The sequence below is a fragment of the Arvicanthis niloticus genome, chromosome 15 (genome assembly GCF_011762505.2).
Source record: "Arvicanthis niloticus isolate mArvNil1 chromosome 15, mArvNil1.pat.X, whole genome shotgun sequence".
In the NCBI taxonomy this organism is placed as follows: domain Eukaryota; kingdom Metazoa; phylum Chordata; class Mammalia; order Rodentia; family Muridae; genus Arvicanthis; species Arvicanthis niloticus.
This window is the reverse complement of record NC_047672.1, coordinates 10,947,338-10,969,469: the sequence shown is the minus strand read 5'-3', so window position 1 is coordinate 10,969,469 and position 22,132 is coordinate 10,947,338. Positions and strand designations below refer to the sequence as shown.

General features: G+C 42.7%; 1 protein-coding gene across 1 annotated transcript in view; it reads left to right on the top strand.

Moving 5' to 3' along the window:
* Positions 1-22,132, top strand: part of Creb5 (cAMP responsive element binding protein 5) — a 392,746-nt gene that overhangs the window by 94,872 nt on the left and 275,742 nt on the right. Inside the window, exon 4 of the mRNA XM_076913325.1 lies at positions 9,934-10,055. Within this exon, the coding sequence (XP_076769440.1) occupies positions 9,934-10,055 (122 nt within the window). The remainder of the gene's footprint in view (positions 1-9,933; positions 10,056-22,132) is intronic.

Genomic DNA, 22,132 nt, shown 5'->3' with positions numbered 1-22,132 from the left:
AACTCTCCAAATTCTTCTTGGTCCATTTTTCAAACAATATTTAAATTGCAAAAAATTTTGCATTTCAGATGAAGCAAGACTTGACATATCATATGAAGATGACTCGTGTTGACTGTGATTTGCGTGGCTAGTGTTAGGACGTCTTGTTCGTCTCTATTTACAGTATCAGTACATCCTTCACTGTTTGCAAATTTCACAGTTAAAAAAGTGGTGCCATGTCATGGATACACACTTCAGAATAGTGTCCAGAGCTGGTTTCATAGCTCAGTGCCAGAATGCTTGCCTAGTGCATCTAAAGCCCCAGCTAGGTTTGAGTAGAGTGTGCTACTCAAAACTGACTGTCTCTGATTCTTGCCTTGGCACAGAAAGAGAGTGCAGGTGACAGGTATTAAATCAAACAAGTCTACTCTTCCCGGACAGAGTATGAACACAGACTCCTCACTCTAACTGGATACTTAGGGACATGCATTGGGTAGGGAGCTGGGTTAGGAGGGCAAAAAGACCCATGCACATAGCCTCTTCTGCTGTGGGTCTCTCATTCTTATCTATTCTATACAGTACACTTTTAGAATCCAACGGTGATGGTGGTCACTTTCAGTTGTCCTTGTTCCAATGAAATATAAATTCACCGCAAGGAAAGTTTTAAATATAGAAGGTTTTTAAAATCACTTTATGTATGAGAGTGTTTTGCTTGGATGTATATTTACCTGCAAGTGTCCATGGAGGTCAGAAGAGGGCACTGTATCCCACAGAACTAGAGTTACAGATGGTTGTGAGTTGTTGTGTGGGGACCTGCAACTGAACTCTGGTCTCCTGCAGCAGCAGTATCAAGTGCTCTTCACTGCTGAGCCACCTCTCCGGCCCTAAGATACAAAAGGTGTTAAGTGCACTTTGAGGAGAGAAACTGTAGAATGCAATTTCCTTTCACATGCAAATAACAAAATTATAGGTTGTTATATATACAGATCCATTCTGCTTGAAGATCCCAGTTGAATTCTAGCAGAGATGAAGAGGAGACCATGTGGGGCTACCTTAATTGGACTGCCATTAGGCATTAGAGAATTTTTCATATTATCTGTCAAGCATCTCCAGCACGCTATTACTTTTACAGGGTTCCGAGGTTCTATATATGGTTCCTGTGAAGACAGTGGGGCAGGGCTGCTTTCCTAGGTAGGCCTTCATAAGCATACATGTGTGTAAAGTGATAGATTTTGCTACATACATGAAGATGAAGTTGGTGAGTTTCATGGATCTTACTCAAAAAGTTAAGCTTACACACCTTGAGTGGGATGCCTGAGAGAGATGCTCTTGGGAGCAGGGTTTCAAATGCCTAGCAACCCCATGGCTAGATATTGTGACACAGTTAATGAAATTAAGACAGACACAGCCCAAGTATGAGGAGAGAGACTATAAACAGCCCACCCCCACCACCTCCTTGTTCATTTAACATCTTTTGAGTGTTTATCAAGATCTTACAGTGTCCATGGATAGACATACAGCGCATGGTGCTTACCATACTCAAGTGAGCTACGGAGGAAGAGATGATACTCAACCACTAAACAGTTTACATAAGTGAGAAAGGAAAGATTGCTTAGTGATAAGTGCCATGAAGTTTGGTAATGTGACAGTAAATGTCCAGCAGGCTACCTGAGGGTGGGTGACCAGGACAAGCCTTAGTCTTTGTGCCAAGACATGATGACTAATGGTATGTGCTTACAAATCCTTTCTCTTGCCTTCAAAATGTGGTGGCAATTTGTGAGGCAAAGTTCATGTTTGTAATCCCAGTGCTGGGGATGCAAAGCTATAGGACAGATGTGGCACAGCCAGCTGTACCTGGAGTGGAGACATAGAAGAAAAGCCAAAACTGGCTTCCTCCTCTCATCTTCCTTCTCCAATTCTCCTTATTCCTCTTCTGGTGTAAATGATGACATAGCCATTGGAGACTCAATGGAAAGAGTCTTACCTCTCTGGAAAGAGTCTAGAATCAGGGCCTATCACTTAAAATTAGACTTGCAACCTAATTCTCACTGTAAAGAAAGAATGTGATTTAATAAAATGGAAGATTTTTTTCTTTTTTTTTGCAAGGAGTTGATCATGATTATCCAAAGAGCCTGAAGAGCTCATGGCTATTTGAGGAAAACTCTATTCAATAATTCATCGGCATTTTCAGGAATTTGTTAAAGGGAAGATGCCATATCACTTCAAAACACCATTAAAACGAGCTGAGATTTTTAAAAAAGTGACGGAGGAAGTAAGTGTGTAAAATCAACCACACACACACACACACACACACACACACACACACACACACACACACACACACTGTGGAATAGCAAACCAAACACCTTCAAATACAGAACAAAGCAAAAGTATTAGCAATTTTTCTCACTAAGTAAGTGAATAATTAGAGTTTTATGGCACACACGCTGGCAAGGACGACCTGCGTCAGAAGACAGCACAATAGAAGTGATAGCCCTCTGATTGCCTTGCCCTATGCTTGCCACTGTGCCTTACGTGTATAAACATTGTGTTCTTTGATCCCCATGCCCCTTCTTCCATATGGCCAAAAGAGTGGTTTTCCAAATTCGTTGTTGTTTTCTTGCTACACATCTAGACTGTGAGTTATGTGCTAAGTTCTGGTTCTACTCTAAGCTAAATTTTGTCAGTCTAGGGACTGCCTTTTTTTTCAATGGGCAGCTTAGCCCTGAGCCTTCCAGTGGTATAAATAGTGAATGCGTAGGAGGAGATTCTAACATACGAATGATTCAAGGGGCACAGAGACATGTTTGAATGTCATAGTGTCTCATTCACTGTGGTCAGGAGGAGACTGGTGGTTTTGGGCATTTATGGGGGCTGTCAGTTTCTCATCCATGTTTCTAGCTGGCCAAGACATACAGACTTTTGAATCATTCACAGGAATGAATTGAGGCCTTGTTCTGCAGAATTTTATTTTTTATAAGAAAAACTCACTCATGTTCTGTTTAGCCTGGAAGCCGGCCCCTTTGAACAAAACATATAGGAGAACTCATATAATTAGGGACAAGTGGAAATAAGGGGCTTTAGCTTCCTCCATTCAATGCACATTATGGTAATAAAACCACATCATATCTTTTGTTCCCTCAGCTGGCAGGTTCGTGATGTAATGATGTAAATAACCCTTGTGCCAGCTCAGTACCTCAAAGCAAATGATCTTATGGCCCAGTTGCTTTTGATTCACTGGTGATGAATCTGTCTGGAAGATGTACTTGTTTAGGTAAAGTCAACTTTGAAGCTATATAGAACTAATGAGCACAGGCTACAGGAGAAGCCCTCACCAAAAGAGTTTCCCATTGATGCATAGGCATTGACAAGGCCATCTGGTCTACCAGTTCTTTGTGTTGCCAGTAAACGAATCTAGAGCATGATGAGGTTGCATCTCTGCAGAGAATCACCTCAGCTAGAATGACTTTTTTTTTTTTTTATGTATGCCATGAATATTATCTGGAACCATGTACACCCTGGCTTGCTTTGTGATGGCACTGTCCTTGGGGAAGGAGACAAGACAGCAATGTTAGTGTTGATGATAGAGTGTCCTGCTCCTGTGTAGTCGTACGCAGAGGCACACCAATTGCCAGGTAGAAGCCTTGTTGAACTTCATACAATTCTGCCAGATGTTCCTGGCCATTGCTTCTATAAAGAATATGAATCTGGAAATTCATATAATGTAAACTCTTCTAAGTATATCCTTATTAAAAGGCAGACAGGAGCTAAGTTAATTTTTTTAAATAAAAAAATTGACGAAAATTCAACTGAGAAATGTGATTATAAAAATATAAAAACACACATAAAATTGCCTTACCTTCCAACTTTAGTTCTTATTAGAAGAGATATAATGATTTTAATGTTTTTGCTACTGATTTGAGCCACCTTTTAAAATTTTTGTTTATTTTTATGTCTATAGATGTTTAATTTGCATGTGTGTCTATACAGCATATATATGCCTGGTGTGCATGGAGGCCAGTAGAGGGCCTCAGATCCCTGAAGTTGGATTTATAGATAATTGTGAGTCACCATGTGAGTCCTGGGAATTGAGCCTGGGTCCTCTGGAAGAAAAACCAGTGCTTTCAACCTCTGAGCCATTTCTTCATTCCCCTAAGCCACTTTCTTTAGGAATTCTACCAAGCTGCATTGTATTGTAAAAATAATTATGATATATTACTTTTTAAAAAAATCCCTGACTTTAATGGTCAAAAATTCAAACTAGCTATAGAGACCTTAACAATTTTGTGTCTATGTATGTACATCACATGTGGATGCTGATATCTTCATATATTGGTGATCACTAACAGTTTGGTACCAAATGATACAAAATATTTTGACATCATCTAGTCCTTTAGCTAGGTCATAGGTGATAACATGGGTATGTTATACTTGGGTATGAGTACCCAAGTCAAAGAGAAAGTGTCTCTCAGGGCCGACATCCTTTTTTCACACATGCTATCTCTCCTGTCCTTTGCACATCATTTTTTCAGTTGATCATTTATCTTGTTTTTTTTTTTTAATTTTTTAAATTTTTTTTAAAATTTATCTTGTTTTTAATGGTTGAGGAAATGAAGCAGATAGGTACATGACTTAAATACAACTCGGGAACCAAATGAGGTAGCAATTTTTATCATGCTTGTGAATTTAGCTTTGTGTGTGCTGTCTAGGACCACCTTGGAATGATCAGATTTGTTGGGGATGATGCATGCCATGACTATAAACTGATGGGAACCGAGAGAGAGAGAGAGAGAGAGAGAGAGAGAGAGAGAGAGAGAGAGAGAGAGAGAGAGAGGAGAGATGGGGAGAGAGACAGAGATACAGAGACAGACACAAAGAGACAGAGATAGTCAGAAACAGAGATAAGTAGACAGAGAGATAAAGAGATAAAGACCGACAGACAGAAAGCTAGAAAACAAAAAACTGTGCAGTGTGTGAATGTACATGTGGAGGACAGAGGACAACTTCAGGTATCATTTCTCAAACACTAGGAAAAGGTGGGTACATTTTTACTTTCCTTTTTCTTTTTCTTTTCTTGAGGAATAGTATCTCATTTGCTTGGCACTCACCAAGCAAGCTAGGCTAGCCGCTCAGCAGGTCTCCAGCATCTACTTGGTTTTGCCTTCCCAAGGTTAGGATTCCAAGCACGCACCACCATACCTGGCTTTTTACGGGGTACTACAGGTTGAATTTATGTCCTTGTGCTTACAATAGAAGTACTTTACTGACATATCTCTCTCTTCAGCTCCATATGGGAACTTGAGAACTGCTTTTAAAAGCAATGTTAGGTGTGTACCTAGTTATCCGTCCTGCTGATAAAGTTTACAGAATTTCCTCGTGTGACTGGTGGATAAATTTCTAGAGGACAACTCTTTAGAGTCCTTCCTTGTAAAGTAAACAGCATGGTCTTAATATTGCAAGGCACCTTTGGTTCACTGTTGCAGGGATGGAGGTTCAGTGAGGAGACGTCCCTTTCTCAAGAAACATTCAACAAAGGATCTGGAGACTAGAACATGATAAACTGAGAAGAGAAAAAATGTTAATCCCCTTTGGTGTTAACATTTAAAAAAACATTTCATCAATGCGCACAAATTACACATATTCATATGATACTGTATGATATTTCAGTGAATGCACCTGGAGTGTATTGATCAGATTAGAGTACTTGATCGATCAATTACATTGAACATTTATGCTTTCTTTCTGTAGAGAATACTCTAAATCTGTTATGTAGTATTCAGTTATTGGCAGCCAGTTATCCTATTGTGAAAGTATATTAGATACTAACATCACCCTCTTCAGCCTGTGGCAGTGAGTATTGTATTCTCTACTTGTATAAAGTTAACTTTTTAAGCTCTCACAAATGCATGTAAATGTGTCTTTATTGTTGGGTGCCTGGCTGGTTTAGTTCAGCTCTTTCCAGATCCATCCATGTTACAGCAAACAGCAGGATTTTGTTCTTCCTGGAGGCAGGTAAGACAGTAAAAGAAGTGATAAACATTTCCTTCTTGCCTCTGCCTCGGGTGCTTTGAGGCTCACCGGAACCCTGGGTGCTGTTTAATCAGCGGGTGTTTGTGGAGCCTCCGTTCAGGTGATGAGAGTGGTTATCTTGGAAAACTTTTAGCACAGGTGAAGTGCAAGTTCAAAAGGTCAGAAGTTATCCTGCCTCTTATTTGGGTGTTCTTTGCTGAAGTGCCTAATGAAAGGCGAGCCTAAAGTCTTAAGTGCTCAGCTCAATTCCTAAGAAAACCAGTTCCAGTACTTCCTCAGGGTTGCTTGTCTCCACTGACTGAATAGACCAGAGTATTCACTAGAAAAGCATAACTGTTCTCATTTGGGATACAGAAGTCACCGCAGCTATGGCTGACTAATGTTCTTGGATCTAAATAAGGAGAAGATTACAAGCATTTAATTACAGCTATGGGTTTTACCCACTACGTTTAAAGGATTCTGGGAGAAATAAGGATCTGACAAAAGCATTCATGGCAGTGAAACTTTTCTGCCTGTCTGGCTTAAGCAGCTGAAAGGTTGGGCTATTTCCTCTTTGAGCACTTGCACATTGCCTGGCTTACTTGGACCTGGTAGGGTAAGAGATCAAAGATGACTAGAGGTCCTGTACTCAGGCCAATAAATGCTACATGAAAGTGAGGTTGCATTTACTGGTTTCTGTTGTAACTGGAAACAGTACCTCATTCAACAAGATGAACCAAAGCTTAGGAGCAGCGTAACTTGCAAATTTCAAAGGAGAATACAAGTGTTTGGATATCGTTCAGCAAAGAGAATCACACTTGGTAACAACGCACGTATCTCCCTCTGGACCATCTGACTCAGAGAGGAGGGAAGCCACTGCCTTTGCTATTCATGGCCTAATTGTTTTGTCATGGCCATGGGTTTTGAATTTATTGGTAAAGGGCCCCAGAAGATGGGCGGTGCCATTCCCACTGCCCCCTCCTTTGTGTGTTGGTGTGCCGTAGTATCTGAATATCTTTTGCTTCAGAGTAGAAGAGAAATTTTAAAAATCTCTTAGTCTGCTTGGACCCTGTCCCCTCTTATATCACCTGTGCTTAATGTCACTGGCCGTCTCCTAACACTCCAAACCTCAAGGGTACTGCTGGTGTAACCTTAAACACTTACCTCAGTTTGTTTTTCTATCAAAACTAGTTCTTAGAAGTCTTCAAGGTGTGGCCTCCTCTAAGCTGTTATTTACCAAAAGAGCTCTGTTTGCTCTTCTTTGGGGTATTTCTGTGGCTGATGCCGTAGCTGACTGATACATGCATTTGACTATGATCCTCAGCCTCAATCCTTCATCTCTCAAAAGAAGCATGGAGGGGTAAGAGGAAAAGCAAGAGCTGGTAAAACGAACTCCTGTGATAACAAGTGGCAGGGCGTTTCCTCCAAAACACTGAGGACCTGACAAAGAAAGGAGGCTGTAGATGCAGGTCACTGTATAAGGGGTATGCAGGATTCCAAGGATGGCTGCACACCAAAAAAGCCAGGAATTAATAAAATGATTCATTACCAATAAAATTAGGGACTCAGTTTACACATCAGGTCTGGGGACAAGGGTTGGTTTCTTCATAAATAGGACAGGGAACTCATTTTTGCCTAGCAGAGTTTCTGTGAATATTACTGAGATGGGAGGGAAGTGTTCAGCTTTGTGCAAAGCAAGAGATGCCCAGTGGAGAATCAGTGCCCAGCAGACAATGCACACGTCTCCTGCCTCTTACATTTGATTTCCATGTCTACAACTCCTGTTCAGAAGTCCTATGTGAAGCTCTGCGTCTTATTTCTGCCCCAATTCCTAGTTCCCAGTGGTTCCCTCTGACTTTCCTTTCAACAGTCATATATTACTTGGGTCTGTGGGCAGTGGTGTTTGAAGCTAAGCTGAGTTTAGAAGACAGAATCCTTAGCCTTCACAACCATATTTGAAAGATAAGGAAGATGATATTTAGGAAAAATATTTAATGTCCTCTAAATCATGCTAGATAGACATGCGCACACACACACACACGTGTACACACACACACACACACACACACACACACACACAAGCCCTTTGATCCTCAAAAGGCAAAACACTGGATTTGGATTGAAAGGAGATCCTATCTGAAGGTGTTGGGAGATGTTTAACAAGACAGTTATAGGTTATGGGGTCTTGTTGAGGAAGATTACTTCTCTAGTCCCAGAATAGTGTTTACCCTACTGATTGACACCTGTGAGGCAATCTGGGTGAAACTGCCTGTGACTCACAGAGTCCTGCATAATGTGTTGCTTTATCTAACCACACCATGGTTATATGAATATGTGAGGTGTCTATGTGTGCATCATGGTAACTTAATGTGCTAAGTCAGTCATACGTACAAAGCCCAGGCTTCACATGGCTGTTTTAGATAAGGCTTGATTGACAGTCATCTGTAGTAGAGAACTCAGATCTTGGATCTTGAGGTTAAGAAAGGGGAAAAAGCCCCAATGGAACTTTGTTGCTTGAGAGTCCATGCCAACCCCTCAGGTACTGAATACCCCTTTTTTATAGGGAATCAAGACATGCTGCCTTTGAAGGACTGATTCTATGGAGGAGGGCAGGTAATCAGCCACCTGCTTTGCGAATAGGAATACATTTAATGAATCTAAATTGATATTTACTGTATTGCTGGGATTGACTATTCTATATGCTATAGAAAAGTAAGCAGAGTCCTGATTTTTTGGGATATAGTAGTTTTTAGAGTGTAGGCCTGGCACTGAGTTTCAGTATAAGGGAATTCTTTGGATGACTGGTGACAGTACCTCAGAGAACTGTGCAAAAAGTTCTGTATACTGAAGGCAGTATACAGATCAGGCTGGACAAAAGTCACACTCAATCGCATGTCGGTCAGGGGCTTAGGTGGGAATAATGCAAACACACAGTGGAAGAGAGTAGGGAGACCTAACAAGATTCTAAATCTGTGTGTGTGTGTGTGTGTGTGTGTGTGTGTGTGTGTGTGTGTGTGTGTGTGAGATATATATAGGACCTTCTGTTTCTTGCATCTTCTATCTTGGAAAAAACAATTCTACTCAGTGCTATTCATGCCAGGTGTACCTGATCTGAAGGAAGATGGCTGGTTTTGGGACTACAAACCTGTAGTTCTACCTTGCTTACTCTCTAGGGTCTTGTGAGTACATGGATGTGAAATATTACATAGTCTTCAAATATTACATTTGCAGATCATGGCTTCAGACCCTCCAGTTTCCTAAAGAGTAAGCTCTGTTGAAAGTCCAGACTATGAAAGAAATTCCTTTCCTTTTAGAGAGTATTTGCAGAACATTCTTTTGGCTACAGCAAAGGAAAATAAAAATCAATAATGATATATTTTATAAAAGATGGAAGCTGAATGTGTTTGACTTGGAACCTCTTATCATCCGTCTCTGGTTCTCAGGAGATAAAATTGCTGAGCTACTTTTTGCATTAAGAAGGAGGAGGAATTAGTGAACCTGTTTGTTTCTTTTTGTTTTCTATAAAAATATATCCTCATTCTCTTACCAGACTCCTGAAGTCAAGTTTGAGAGTGGCATAAACAGAGGATCTTCTGGGTTGATTTTAGTTAAATTATTTTTTATCACTTAAAATAAAAAGGCTGATTTCCCATTCACATGGTGATGTGTATTCAAATGATATTGCCTCCAGATTTGGAGGAGAACAAATATGTTTACTATTGCCTAGGGGTGAGAGTAGGGTGTGGTCAGGAGGGTTGGGAAGTCCTTATATATGGCTATCTCCTTTCCAGTGCTTTTTTTCTTCCACATGGCCATTGTGGTTAAAGGCGTGGGAGACTGTTGGAAGCTGTTGGGCATCATGTTATGCTGAAGGGAGAGTATGAAGGAATTTGGTTCCATTTACAAGGCATTTGAGGAAAATGTCTGTTATTGATCTGCTTTCAGATCAGACTCCGACGCCCACAAGATTCCTGAAGAACTGTGAGGAGGTGGGTCTCTTCAGCGAGCTGGACTGCTCCTTTGAGCACGAGTTCAGGAAGGCTCAAGAAGAAGAGAACAACAAGAGGGTAGGTGGGCTCTGGGTGAAAACTGGAGGTGTGTCCCCCGGCACCGTTCGGGAAATGTCTGGCACTGCAAACTTCATCGAAGTATTCTTAGATCAGTATCTTGAGACAAGATCTTGCTAAGTAGTTCTGGCTGTTACTCATAATCCTGGTGACTCGGTCTTCCAAACACTGGGAGAACAGGTGTGTGCTACCATGCCTGTTTGTAATAGTGTTTTATTGATTTGTGGGTGTCTGCCAAACTTTTTTCTTTTAAAGTTATGTGTCTCTGATTGTGACAGCATCAGATTACAGAGCTCAGATTAATCATGGGGAAATGAGTGTCTGAAACATGGAATTTAAGGTCTAGAAAAATATTACCTTATTCTTAAAGCTGTGCCGGATGAATCCACCCTCAGTCAGGTCTTTTTCTTTGTTAAGTATTTAACAGCAGATATTGCATAGGCAATGTGTTCAGAGGTGACCAGGCCAAAGGATAAGAACAGCTGACTCATCAAAAGGCAGGAAAGAAGATTTTCATCTGATTTGGGCCCTGCCTGCAACTGTCTCTTTTCCATAATCTCTGGTTGTTCTCTACCAGATGTGTAACCACTTCCTGGTCATGTTACCTATGTTGTTGACGAGACAAACAGGTTAGCTACAACTGTTGGTCACTTGGTGGGATTCTTCGGGTTCTTTTGATCCATATATTTGTCTATATATGTTGTCCATCTATTAAAAATTTTGGTAGAATTTTAAAATCTACTCACAAGATGAAGGAAAGGAGGTTGGCTCACAGGTAAATTTGACAAGTGTGCTTTCCATGAATTCTTTGTTACTGTCACAGGGTGTCACTGGATCCACACAGTGAGCTGAACGTATGAGATGCCGTCCATGGATAGAAATGTAGAACATGGAAGATGGTTAATGGGGACACCCAGCTAGGTGGTGGTGTGACCTGAAATTCCAGATGCTCTAACTGGAAAAGAAGTCTTAAATGGCTTTGATAATTCTCTGTGTCCAGCCCTTTGGCTCGGCCTCTGTGTAGGGTTATAGTGGTCCTTCTCCATCCCATTCTCATGTCACATTCACTTGTCTTGCTAGCTCAGGGCTGGCACACAGTGACTAAGCTGCACTGAGTTAGTAAAACGTGGGGCGTTTACAGGATACCATCTCAAGCAGCTCTCTCTATGTATAGTGAACTCCCTCTCACTCCTCTTCCTAATTTTCTAAACATGCTCAGATCTGTCGTTCTTCGCTGAAGCATAAAGTCCTGAGCACCCTCAGAAACACTTTACAAAAGGAAAACTAGAAGTTATGCCTGCATATCATTGCAGTGCAGATAAACTTAAAATCCCACGAGGGAGAGTTGGGGAGTCCCACACAGCAAATTCCCTCTGCTTGAATAATAAGTAATTCTTTTGATCAATTTGTATACATAGAAGACTGTTTGAGGAAACAGCGTCATTCATTTTCCAAAGACAGTCAAAGCGGGATTCTTAGATAAAGATACATATGGTCAATTCTGTCTTCATACTCTTTCTGTTAGACTGGTTGTAAGTGCAGGCCCTTGATTTCCTTAAAGGTCTTTTACCAGGAACAGTTCTGTGCAGCCTCGGTTGGGGGTGTGGCTTGAGGCGTGCTCACGGTGAGTTATTCATGACTCCCCAAGTGAAGCTTTCTGCAAGCAGTTCTTACAGATCTGAATTCCAGGAAATGGTTTACTTCCCCTGAGGAACCCGAGCATTTTCTGCTTGTGGCCACGGGAAGCGTGTACTGGTCGTGTTTCTCTTTTCGCTCTGACTGCTAGATTATCGCGCATCCTGGAGTGCTGCTTGGCTCGGAGAGCTCTTTAGACCGCTGAACTGAGTAATATTTGACTTCCTCTGTCTACTAGACTTTCAGTTCTAGTTTATATTTCCTCTGGCCCTGACTTCTAGATAAACAAAAAAATATTTTCATGCTGTACATGTTTTGGTAAATTGCTTTAAAATTTATCGTAGGTTAAAAAGACATGAATTCCTTAAAATTTAAGATTTAAATAACGAACTAAACGACACTAAGCAAAAGACTGTGGTGAGGCCAGGATAATGTCTTTTCATCATTAGCCCACGGGGTGTGCTAATGATGGGGGTGTGGTGGGGCTAGAGAGGAAGCAGAAGACAACCCCCTCAGGACACCATGGCAAGCACTGGGAGCCAGGCCACATTCAGCTTGTTGAGGCTCCGTCTCCCTCTGTTTGGTGGAGCCATATGGATCAATTCCAGCCTTGGGGGGGGGGGTCATCACTATATGAGGAGGCCTCTGCCTAGTGACTAATTCACTGTGATTCGTGAAGCAGCAAAACGGCTGTGTTGGTGGCTTCTCCCCTGGTATGGCTTCAGAACCACTGGGTAAGGAAAGCACAGAAGCAGTATCCTTTCCCATCTGATAGTGTGCTTTCACCTTCCTCCAGGACTGCTATTCTGGAGCTTTTAGCATCCTCGAAGGCCTGCAGCCTAAAGCAGCCCACTTCAGCTATTCTTTTGCAGCTTAAAAAAGCAGAGATGGTAAAGGCCGTGCTCACTGGATGCCTTGTCATTTTCCATCCATCCTCTTCTGCGTTCCTTTGGTGTGCATTCAGGTGCTGGTCTCATTTTCAGCAAGCTTCTTCTCCCCAGTGCTGGAGGCGACAGGCAAGCATTGGCTCCTGAGATATATCCCTAGTGCTGCAGGCGACAGGCAAGCGTTCTGCTTCTGAGATGTATCCCTAACTCCAGTGGTTTCACCTTTATTCTACACACACAAAAAACTTTTTCTGATTTCTTTACCTGAGTAGAGTTCTCTTTCTCTCTGTCTCTCTTTCTCTGTCTCTGTTTCTCTGTCTCTCTGTCTCTCTCTCTCTCTCTCTCTCTCTCTCTCTGTTTCTCTGTCTCTCTCTGTCTCTCTGTCTCTGTCTCTGTCTCTGTCTCTGTCTCTGTCTCTCTGTGTGTGTGTGTGTGTGTGTGTGTGTGTGTGTGGTATATGTATGTGTGTATGTGGGTGGGCATCACATGCCTGGCTTTTATATAAGTACAAGACATCTGAACTCGGGTCCTCAGGCTTGCATGGCATCTTTCATGCCCAGTCTTTGTCCAGGTTTTTTAATAAAGTATTTGAATTGGCTCATCAATAAAGTTCTATAAAAGGAAGTTTTCACTCGTTTGGGGAATTGGCTTTTAATGGCCCTATGCATCTTCTTTACATTTCCAGCTGTAGGGTTAGAAAGTCTAGATGGTCAGCAGATAGTGGATGCTTATTAGTCTAGGTGCCCACCGAAGCAATTGCGTTTTATTGATTCTGCCTTTAATTCTGATGTCCTTTTCCAAAATAATCTCAGTGTGGACATGGAATGAAAGATCACAGCAGGTCACAGCCAGGGGCAGAAGATCCCAGTGTCTGTATCAATATTATACAGCAAATTCCAGTCTCCAAGATGACCTTTATTTTTGATACTAATATAAGCTCATTGCCTCATAAACTCTTCTGTAAGAAATCTCCAACTCTGAAAGCATGTTAACTCTCCAGCAGGCATTGCAAAGTTCAGTTTGCCCATGCCTTGGCACTCCACAGCCTGTACCCTGAAGCCTGTGCATCATGTTCCATTCAGGAAATGTCTTAGGATGACCCCAACATACCAAGTACTACCCAAGACACTGTTGAAGACGCCAATAGATACAAGTGATTAAAACAAACAAGCCAACAAGCACACAAAATGTCTCAGCTTTCAGGTGGCTTACTTCTTATGGATCAGACAACAAACACACCAGTGGAAAATGCCCCGTGATGTGCTTAAGAGTTCAGTGCAGCTGCCAAGGAGCTCAGGGAGGGCTGGGTGTGGTCAGAGAGGGCATCCTGACCCAGGGGACCTAGAGACCCAAGTATAAGTTCTTAGCCAGAGAAGATGATTTGTGAGAACAGAGACTATGTGTAAAGGCCTGAGGCTGAGTGATGGAGTATGTGTTGGAGAAGTTGTAAGGAGAGGTGCAGCCAGGGAAGGGTGCTCTAGAGAGCCAGGTGTGGGAAGGCAGGTCCATTTGGAGTGTTCAGTTCTGACTCTGACGCTAAATGAGATGGAGCTGTAAAGTGATTCTGAGCAGAGAAGAGACAGAGCCTGACGTAATGCCTTAGACAAGTCATTTGGACTGTTGAGCAGAAAGCCAGTGGTTGGGGGCAGAGAGAGAAAATATTTAAGGAAGAAATGGGGAAAAAAAAAATCTATGATAATGTTGGAAGCCCATTTGCCCAAAATAGAGATGGTAGACATGCTAGGATCTAAGTACATTTTTAAGGACAGTGGCAATGATTTTGCTGGTAGAGTATACTGGAAGTAAGAGGAAGAGGAGGCTGAGAAAGAGCATAGGCTTTTCAGGACAGGTTGAGGAAAAGCTGGTGTTTCCCTTCATGAGATGGAAGGGAATTGCTTCTGACATTGCTGGGTGTGAAGTGAACCTCTAAACACGGACCTGGGCAGTCTTCCCAAGCTCTCCGACTCCTGTCTCATTCAGCTCTGGGGAAACTGAGTCAGGAAGAGTCAAACTGAGGTACGGCTCCCTCCGACACCCTGAGGAGAAAGGTGGGATGCTGGTTTTGTGATTGCGGTCAGAAGAAAGGAAAAATAAATAGGTTTTGTTTTGATTTTACATATGGAAGAGCTTTTACATTTAATTCCTTTCTAGAAAAGAATCTAAGTAACACAGAAGCTGGCATCTACTCTACCGATGTAACAGCAGCTGGGCATGGATGTGAACACATGGTTTCTACACATTTTTTGCGTGTGTGTGTGTGTGTGTGTGTGTGTGTGTGTGTGTGTGTGTTGTATAAAAAAGGAAGGACAATCAAAGGGACTAGAAATTAAATCTTTTGTCCTACTGAGAGAATGTTACAGCCTAATATGGCTAAGGACCTGCAGATAAGAAACACAGTGTGCATGTGGCCTGCTTTGGGATTTTCCCATAGGACCACAATGTGGCTCATTATGCTGATGCAGAAATAGCAAATTAGGACATTTCCATGTTCTAGAATTCCTTCTCAAATGATGAAAAGTGCAGTCTATCCCTAGAGGGCATTGACTGTTTGACACACGAGGGAAAAGGACAAGCTTTAGTCTTAAGATCTTGCGTCTCAGCTCGGTGGGGGTAGTAGAACTGGGCATGGCTAGGTTAGCCCCAGATAGGGTACAATGTTTAACTTCCTTAGATTCTGCACCTAGCTACATTACCAGATGCCACTGGATGTTTGGAGAGAGACTAAGAGGCAGAGAGAAGGCCACTGGCTTCTTCCTACTGTCTTGCTCTTACCAGCCACTACCAGGCATGGCTGCTCTCAGGGGAGGGTCGTGGCAGAGTGGTGCTGGACAGAAAATAAGACACCACGCTGAGCAAACTCGCAACAGCTGCATGTTTCCGGTTAGGATAATTTGTTGCCGCTAAGATATTTGTGTAAAGCAATCCTACCCTCCCCCAAAAGTCCAGAGGAAAAGAATGTTTTGAAACCTAAACTTGGTTTTACCCAGCCTTTAAACAGTCTCCGTGTTTGCCTAATCCTTGCAGATGAGACTGTTTCTCAGCTTTTCCCTTTTTTATCAGCCAGGCTTGTAGGAAACCCCCTTTGACAGTGATAATGGAGAGGACAACCTATTCCTTCCCCCTCCATGGCCACTGGGAAACCCAAGGCTTCCAAAGATTCCCTTTGTTCTTCCATTTCAGCACAGGACAGATGGAAATCGCGTTCCACTTCCTCTGTACAGGTTACAGTCTTCCTCATAGCTGGGATTTGGTGTGAGGGACTGAATGCTGCTGGGCCCTCAAATCCCATTTAGGGGAATGACTAAACCAGTGGATGAACTGGAAGCTATCTCATGTATTTTAGGTCACTGGAATTTAAGCATAATAAACCCTGTCCTAACAGGGATTAGCGAGAGCTGGTGTCAACTACTGAATGTGTGAATGAATTAGGGTATGGTCCAAGGTCTTGCCTCAGTCTTACAACGGAATGCACAACACAACATTTGTAAGATTGTGTTTGATTTTTGTGGAGAGTCTGACTGTCTTTAGAGCAGCAAGATGCCCAGAGCATTGTTAGTGGAGGAGAGTGAATATCTTTCAGGTAAAATATCTTTGATGTTGATGGCAAGGGAAGCCCATGGCTTAAAGGGGCAACACTTAGATATTTGGTATTTGGTATTTGTGTATCATCATCTTTAGAGGGTGATGATATATTTTTGCCAACTTAGAACTTGATGGATTAGACCTTAAAACCTTATCTGTCACAGAAAAGAAAAAAAAAAAAGTTGAGGCTGTAAAGTTAACTTTAAACTTAAATTATTAGGCAGAAACCTTATGTTCAGCCAGTGTTATAAGTTAGATGAGAAGGGTCCTGAGTAGCAGCATTTGCGGATCAATGTCTCCTGGCCTGGGCAGTTCAGTATGAGTCATTTAAAGTACTTGCTACAGGTTTTATTTACACTTTCTATCATCTGATGTTTGTCATGGTGAGAGAGAGGTAGGTCTCTCCCTGACATCTCTTTGATCCTAAGTCTGCAGAGCCTCTAGTCCCAGTTAGGCAGGCTGTGCATTCCAGCTGTGTCTGTGACAGGCATCCTCACCTGCAGCTGCTAAGGAGAAGAGACTTCGAGAGTAATCCTCACTGTGTTGCTTCCTATAGAGGAATCCCGACATTAACTTTGAAACCCGTATGTAGTTGAAAATCTGAGAAAGAAATAGAATTTTTTTTCATCAGTATTTCCTGTTCACTAGTGAGGGGATGTGTAAATAATCAAAGTATTGACATTTTCAGGTCCATATAAGACATGTTCTTAATTGGTTCTTACTCCTTTTGTCCCACTGAAATGCAGAGAAATAGACTAAGATAGAAAGTAGGTGGCTGGTCTGTAGGACTGCTTCAGGCCTTTCCTTCTGCCACAGTCCGGTCGCTATGCCCTTTCTTTGGAAGTGTCTACTCTCAGTGTCTACAGAGTATCTAGAACAGAAGACCGTAAGCCTCATAGCTGGTAGTCACCCTCACCCAAACTCTTATGTGTGCATCCAGCCCAGTGCACCACAAACATAAATATTAATCTTTAATACCCAGTAACATCAGCTACTGATGGTGCTCTTTGGAGATGTCCCTATGATCTAACTTTGCTTACTCATGACTCTTCCCAGGGTACAGACCGACTGCCATATGTGACTTTCCTGGTTCTGTCATGCAAATTGTACCACCACTGAAGGGCTCAACATTGCTCTGCTTTGTTGGTCCAACCAGAAGCCTTCTGAGGACAAGGGGTCCCTCAGAAACCAAGGAAAAGAGCTCTTGGGTCTTCGTTATGTTCTGTTTCTGCCACTTCAGGGTAGAGCACATTTCCAAAGGCTATTGGAGCACTTTAGAGCAAGTCTCCAAAAGGCTACTTGGTCTTTAATAGAAGTGTAAGGACTTACACAACTTTAAATATTGCTGTGGAACTGGGTATATCAAAAAGAGAACTAACAGAAATGTCTAAAACTGAAAACCATTTGTTCTTAAAGTTTCCTCCTGCTTGTTGCAAAAAAAAAAAAAAAAGAAAAAAAGAAAAAAAAAAAAAGCCTCTGTGCACAGCCAGTGTCCAATGGAGTTTGAGATCCCAAGAGCACAAATAAGAATTGATTTGGAAGATATTAACCACAGCATTGTGTGGTGTTTTCCTACATGCCAAATCAATACATGGTCAGCCAGGTCCTGGTACTATACAATGTTCTATGTTCGAAATACATGAAAAGGGACCAATAAGAGAGGTAAGGACCATTAAAATTTTTCAAAATTAAAAAAAAAAAAAAAAACATCAAGTCCTGGGGAATGGATTTGGTTTCCCCCTCTCCTCCCTTCCCATCATGCAACCTTACTGTAAGAAAGTGAATGAAGCTGAGGTCAGTGGGTGGGACAATCCTCACTAAAGCAAAAATGAGAAAACAGTGGCTTTCTTAGCAGGAGACTTTCTCCTCAGGGTAATTTCTCTAGTCTGGGCTGGGCTAGATCCTCAACTTGTTTAAATCGCATCTTACCTTTCCTGAGGCAGGCTGGCCACAAGAGAATTTTAGTGTATTCCCACAATAGGAATCACACTACCAAATGGGCACACTCCTCTGAAGGAACCAGCTTGCAGCTGTGAGTAATTCAGGGTTTCCAAGGCATTAGACTGAGCACAGAGGTGGTGTGCAGGGCTGTAAGTCTTTGCTTATGCCATTCTCAGGCTGCCTTGCACTGACACTCTCAAAGGCAGGCAGGAAAATAGGTTTGCGTTCTGGGCCAGATTCAAACAAAATGACTAAGAAATGAAGCTTCCGGTCCAGGCAGAGAACAGCAGTGGCATTTGGAAAATTGGACCAAATGTGAGACTCCACGAGCCTCTGTATTGAAGTCACTTACCTGGGCCCCTCACAGAGATGTGAGAAGAAACTGACAATATAAAGGAGGAAAGGAAAATCAAATAATCATTGCAAGAACCTGCCTTTGCCTCTGTCATGCTGTAAATCCAGCCAAGCATTAAGAACGAGCAGGGGCAGGTATGGGAGTGATTTACCGGGAGAACAGCTCAGGGTTTGTGTGTTGCTATTTCCATATTGATAAGTCGGAGGGCAGGAACTGGGATTCCGAGCATTATTCCCGTTTGTATTTCCGTCATCCTGGATGTCAAATCACACCTGCAGGGCAGTGCTGACTGGCACATCAGACTCACGCAGGGATAATGTCCTTGCTTCCGTTACAGTGATCCCCACAGTCCACAGACTTGGGGACGTTCATGAATTTTGTCTGCACTTAATATTCCTCTTTTGACAAATTAGAGGTGGGCTCACAGGCCACCCAGTCTGGAGGTGAGGTCAGAGTGACCCTCTTGAACAGCCACCCACTGTCACCTGCTCTGCTCTTGTTGACAAAGGGACACCTGGTGGCCTTCCTGAACTCACTTGTGGTTCCCTTTGTTCTTTGCTTTCTGAAACCTTACCAGCTGTTTTATTCTGTCCCAGACTGTGTCGTTGTTACCCATGGTGCACACAGTTCTCTCCTGTGGCTCTCAAATGGCATTCCCAAAGGACTCGGCTCTCGGCATCACCTGGGCACACCATATCTGATAAACACCATCATGCACACCAATATGAGAGCAGCATGTAAGATCACATAATCGTTTTGGAGCCATAAGATGGGTGACCCATTTATGAGCAAGCCTGTCTTTGAATGGAAGACTTTATATTTTGCGTTTGGCATGGCTTCAACAACATGCATCCCCTAGAACTGAGTTACACGTGGAAAACACCATCTGCTGTATGAAAACTTTGAAAGCCAGTCAGAGAGCTGACCCAATCCTGTCTAGGCTGGTGCCAGGCGTAGCCTTGCTCTGTGGATTTACACTGAGGCGAAAGGTCTTCCTAAAGAAGAGAGGTGGTTACTTATATGACTGTGGGCACAATGTTTCCAGATGCTGTGTTACTGCACAGTATTCTGAACCCCAGGTTCTCAGGAAGGCATCTCCTCCTTGCTCCCCCCCAGGATGATTTGTAATTCCCAGAGCTTAGAAACGTCTTGGAAGATTTATGACTATGAGGAAGTGCTGGGCTGTTGGTGCTGTTGGGCTGGGCATTGCCATCCACATGTCCCTGTGAGTGCAGCTAGAGCTCAGGGTAGGGAAGCCTGGGAGCCTCTGTGCTCTAGATTGCAGGGTAGCCATGAACTCTGCCCTTGTAGTCTATTAGCTGGTCTTCCAATGCTGGAGTGGAACAAGATCTTTCAGAATTCCAGCAATGGCTTTTTACATGTGATGTACCTAGTTCACATGAAAATGGCTTCCTCCAAACATGGCCTCTATTGCCTGTATGAGCCTGGGCATGATCTGTGGAGGTGTGATGTGGTCTGTGGTCTGAATTCTTTATATGAAGGTAAAACAATAAAAATGCTCTTTTATCATTCTTCAAAAGTCACATGTGACTTCATTTCTCATGCACAAAAATAGGCTTTTGACAAACCTGCTATCAGCATATATAGATTGAGTTTATTGAGATCTGAGAACAGAAATCATTTGTGCTAGGCTTGCATACCTCTGATATTGTTCCAAAGGAGGCCTTGGAACAAGATCTTAAGCTCCCCATCAACAGGGGTAGTAGCACGTTATACTATTGGTGTTTGGAAGGGCATCTTTATCCTGTCCATCAAGAGTAGGTGAATGACTTCTTAGTCCTCATCTCTGCTAGAGAGCTTTCTTCCCTTTCTGTATTACAACAGTACATGCATGTGTGTAACTTTAGGCACAGTGAACCGTCTAGGTTTGGGAATAATGCCTTACTCATTTCTTGGAGGTTCTGGTAGGCAGTGATCATAAGCTAACATTGTTTAACATCAGCTTCAGCAGACATTAGCCGGCATGCTACCTGTGGCTCCCTGGGAAGACTGGACCACTGATTTACCCATTATCTGAATGTACTAGTATAGATTTACTGTGAACAGTAATGTGTCTTCTGCACAGATCCAAACACATACATCCTTCCTTGGAACCACCCCCCTCCCAGCGTGACAAGAGGCACATATTGTAAGACAGCTGGCCAGGGCCAGGGGTACAGCCTGTGATCCCGGGAGACAGGCGCTACTTTGACCTCATAAGTGCAGTTCCACTAATTGAATGCAATAGTCGCAGGCTGCAGCCACCCAGGGTGGGGCGGGGAGGGGTGGGAATTGCACTCCTGAGTCAGCACACTGGTGTATTTTGCAGGAGAGAAAAAAAAAAAATAAATGTGTGTTACTAGCAACGATGGGGTATTCCAACTCATTTCATAGCCCCCAAGTTCTGTCTTTTGGCAAAAATCTCACAATACCACTTCAGACACAGATTGTATAACTGGTTTATTGTCAAAAATTGAAAAAGCATCGAGATTCATATTTATGCTTTAAACCAAATTGAAGCTGCTATGGAGAGGGCTGGTGGGTGGCTGATGCTGGGGGTGAGGGTTAGATGAAGGTGACTGAAGGAGAAATGGGTTCTAAAGAGCCTTACCCACGAAAGTGCACAACCGTGTTCAGCTGCCCTGTGGGGTGTGAGCCTGTTATCCTTGAGTGAGTACTGTGTCCCCTCAGTGAAAGAGTTGGCTTGGACTGTTCTCAGATATCAGTTTGTAACTTACTGAATCCACACATGTTCACCTGGTTTCTCCTTCCTCTCCAAGGTGGCTGCTGCTGCTGCCGCTGCCTGGGCCTCAGGCCTCAGGCCATAGTATCAAGGTTTCTCCAGAGACTGTTTGACATATCAGCCCTCAGGAGAATGAAGTCCAAACAAGGATTGCTAATATTTGCATTCTTCTTTTCTTTCATGGAGAAGAAGAAAGAGATTGATTCTTAAAAAAAAAAATGATCCCCACTTCCTACATGCCTGACAGAGGCACCTCTCACCTGGTGCCAAATCTCTTCCCTAACAGCTGTTTGGTGATTCTGGGTCACTGGGCTGACTGCAAAATCCGCCATAGCCTTTTAATTACCTGTTCATATTTCTGAAGTGCAGGGCTCCGTGGCACAGGGAGGGGCTGAGCCTTCATTGTAATGGACTTTCAGTAAGACTATCTCGGAGATAAGAGTACTAAATCTTGGCAGTCTTTCTGGAGCACACACTTTGTGATTACACACAAATTCTTGGCTCCCCAGAGCCGTGTTGTAAATGGAGTGCAGTACGCTAGGCTGGGTAATAAGATACTGCAGAAATGTCTGAGAGTAAGGTGCACTTTTGCTTTATTTATGAAGATAGACATGCCGGTTGAGGGCTTAATCACAGCTGATAAATCATTTTGAGAAAGCCTATTAGAACCATATGCTGATTTTTTTTTTTGCATTAATATAGTGTGTCTGTTTCTAGTCTAATAAGACAGGGTTTTTCGTTGTGATCTCTGTCTTTACAGTGTGGACTATTTATCTGTTTAAGTGGTATCACACGTGGGGGGGCATTTATCTCTTTAAGAGGCACCATTAATAAAAGAAGGTGAAAGGAAATGGGGACAGGAAAGGAATGGAGGTGCCTACTGCCTAGTGTGTGAGTGTGTGTGTTAGTATGTGTGTGAGAGTGTGTGTGAGTG